General features: G+C 36.2%; 1 protein-coding gene across 1 annotated transcript in view; it reads left to right on the top strand.

Moving 5' to 3' along the window:
- LOC126234443 (uncharacterized) overlaps positions 1 to 1,985 on the top strand; it is a 112,319-nt gene extending 110,334 nt beyond the window's left edge. Inside the window, exons 3-4 of the mRNA XM_049943137.1 lie at positions 433 to 588; positions 1,470 to 1,985. Of these exons, the coding sequence (XP_049799094.1) occupies positions 433 to 588; positions 1,470 to 1,682 (369 nt within the window). The 3' untranslated portion in view covers positions 1,683 to 1,985. The remainder of the gene's footprint in view (positions 1 to 432; positions 589 to 1,469) is intronic.
- Positions 1,986 to 3,159: the final 1,174 nt, after the last annotated feature.

Below are 3,159 nucleotides of genomic sequence, written 5' to 3'. Positions count from 1 at the left end.
GTTTTGTACACTCATGCTGATCATCACTAGCAGGGAAGAAAAATCATACAAAAATGAAAAAGGAAATTTTTATTCCCAGCAATGATACAGTTGAATAGCTGTGGACAGGTCAAGCAGTCTGACCATAGACAGGTACATCAGTATTGTGCTTGGAAGTTATGTCTGTCATAGCTGTAGTCGTATAAAACAACACAGAAGTATGGAAACCAGTGAACCAGCAGAAAAGTGAATGATAGATTAATGAGGGAGAGGTCCAATGGCGTATAAAGCAGTTGGCCTAATAAGGCAGCAGTGTGTCATATTAGATACCATGGTTGGCATGTGATGGCACCAGTAGAGTGAAACCTATGCTATAGCAATAGAAAAAATGTTTTCTTTTTAAATTAAACCACTGCTAGAGATTTTTTCTGAAAAGCCGCTCTCATATTTCAGATTGAGATCTCTCCAGAGAAGCTTGTAAGCAATTCATGGAATGCATTGGCACCTACTGGTCCTATGAAACTGTGTGAGTATATGGAGCAACAGAAGTCAAAGATGGAGATGATCTGGCGTGCCAGCAATTTTACTAGGGAGTGTCCTGTTCTCAAGGTACATATGACTTTTCCCAAATTACATTCTCCTTAGTCACCCCTGTTTTCACTAAATTATGGAGTATTCCTGTCCTCTTTTAATGTCTCTTCTTCATTTGCACCTCCTCCTTTCGTTTTTTATGGCACTAAAAGACACTTTGTTGTGTATCTCCTTAGAGCATCATGATAATTTATATGAATTTCATATAGTCAGTCTGCAGATATCTGTTAATCTAACTTAGTGATGTAGCCTAAAAAAGTTTTTTTGACGAAATTGCTGAGTTATAAATCTTTAACATATCTATAGGTTGTCTGGATCAAAATAATCTAATTTCATTGTGCTCTATAATCCAAACTAATTATACAAATATGCATGGCACTCACAGAACTCAATGGGGTCTCAACTTTGTTTCCCAACAATAACTATAATACTTCTAAGTGCAATGTGGTTGCATAAGGATGCCTAGACTATATTCAGCTTGTAGCCATATTTACTCCAACATTTCTAAAGTAATGCTCTTCATGATGTCAACAGTCCAATCCCTGGGATCTTGAAGATCAAAAACTTTAGTGGTATAAATATGATTCTTGATGTAGCCTCATAAGAATAAATTAAAAGCATGATGGCTGGTGACGATGGTAGAAGTATTTTTGGAGTAACTCATCTTCCGACAAAAGTTGCCTTGCTTCTTGGCCTTATGTGCATACAGCCTCAGTTGTGTTTTGAGGACTTCACGCAAATTTGTTTTAAGCATCAGAAGTTTCTGTATAACCTGGTGGGCTGGCTTACTTTGGTTGTGCAGGAGCTGCTGGTGGAGCTAGAAACATGCTGTCCTTCTTAGTGTATATTACTATTTTTATTTATATGTCATGAATTTAATTATTGTCTTTATTTTTCAGAATGATGTTATTCTCAATCAATTCACTGTAATGGAAACTGTTTTCCCAAAGAAACTTGATGGAGATGAATGGAGAGTAGTTATAGTCCTTACAATTGGCACTAAAGAAATACTAAGTCTTAAAATCCATGTTATTAAGCTTCCAATTGAAAAGAAAAAAAAGTGTGAAGAGTTGGAGGATGAGGATGAAGAGGAGGAGGAGGACGACGAATAACATTACTATACTGAACAAAGATACACAGTGTACATTGTATTGAAAATAAAACCATAATTATTAATGTTTTATCATCATTATTTTAATTAAGATTACTAATATTCTATTAATTGAACTAATTGCTTCTCTTTTGTATTTCACCATTTATGGGTTCAGAATGTGGCAAATTCCATACGAGAAAAGCAAGTGCTTTTGTTCAAAGGTATTCATGGGGCTCAATGATGTAACAGTTGTTACCAATGACACTTAAGCAAATGATGCAACTTGTTTTTAGGCAAATGGAAAAATTATACACATAATTGTATTTAATAAATAAAATTAGTGGTAGCTAAAATTTGTTAATAGTTGAAATAAAGAGGGAGCATTTTATTACCTTTAGTATAAACATCCTTTGTACCTCTTTTTGTTTCACAAAACTGATGTGTTGTCTGTTGGAGCTTGTCTCATGATCTTTAGTCGGTGATCATTTAGTGCTTTTTCTGATTTTTGCCACCACAAGTGGCTAGCAATATCAAATACTTACCATGTATTGCTGGTGGTGAACTGGTCAGCTTCTCTCCCTGAGCCTGAATATAACCTCTCAGACCAAATTTTGGTGAAAAAATATTTTATTTGATGTCAAATATAGCTGTTTCAGTGTGCTGTAATGAACCATATCTAGTTCTGCAGTGGTGTCACGAGAGGCAGTCCATATAGCTTGAGTTTCCAATACAAAGAAGAACTGATTGCAGATCTCATTATTTTTATAGTTATTAAAATTAAGATGTTATACTACAGAGTCTTGTTTCTCGAATTCAGCCAGTCCTGTTTGCCTTGGCACAGGTCCATTTTAGCAGTCTGTTTTAAGGCACCCCCCCCCCTTTTTTTTTTTTTTTTTTACAGGTAAGTACATATTGGTAAGTTGTCACTGATGTGAATTTACCTCATCAGGACTTAAAAAGGAGCCATAGTAACTGCAATAACAACAGAGCAGGTGAGGTCAATGGAATAATCCAGATGGTATGTTGACATGCATCGTTTCATGTGTGTTTCCTGACAAGAGGCTCTTCTCAACCACTAGGCATCTGAGGTATGTGATGGTTATGTCCGTAATGTCAAGAGGTTCATTTGGTGATGGTCTTAGGGAGCATACTTAAATGCAAGATAGCAGCAGTGCATGGCATTGTGGTTAAGAAGATAGGGCTTAGTGAAAGGATATGTTGACAAGGACAACTACTCTGCCTTTCACTGTTATTGTAGTCTTTTCTGTGGGGTTTATACACTGGTAATACAGCTGCCCAGGAAGCTTTAAAATGTATCTTTTGGAGAGATAGAGAAAGTAGCTTTTCCTGGAGTAGGAGCTTCAGTTTAACCGCATGAGACCTAAAGCAATTTTATATATTCTCCTGTAGGATGACAGTAATTTAAAGTTGGGATATTTGTTTCTTCCACCTTTCCATTTTGATGGAGAAAGAATCACTAAGTACAGAGGGTTGGT

The sequence above is a fragment of the Schistocerca nitens genome, chromosome 2, assembly GCF_023898315.1.
Source record: "Schistocerca nitens isolate TAMUIC-IGC-003100 chromosome 2, iqSchNite1.1, whole genome shotgun sequence".
NCBI classification, from domain to species: domain Eukaryota; kingdom Metazoa; phylum Arthropoda; class Insecta; order Orthoptera; family Acrididae; genus Schistocerca; species Schistocerca nitens.
Note: the sequence above shows the minus strand (reverse complement) of the source record. Positions and strands in the feature narration are given on the sequence as shown.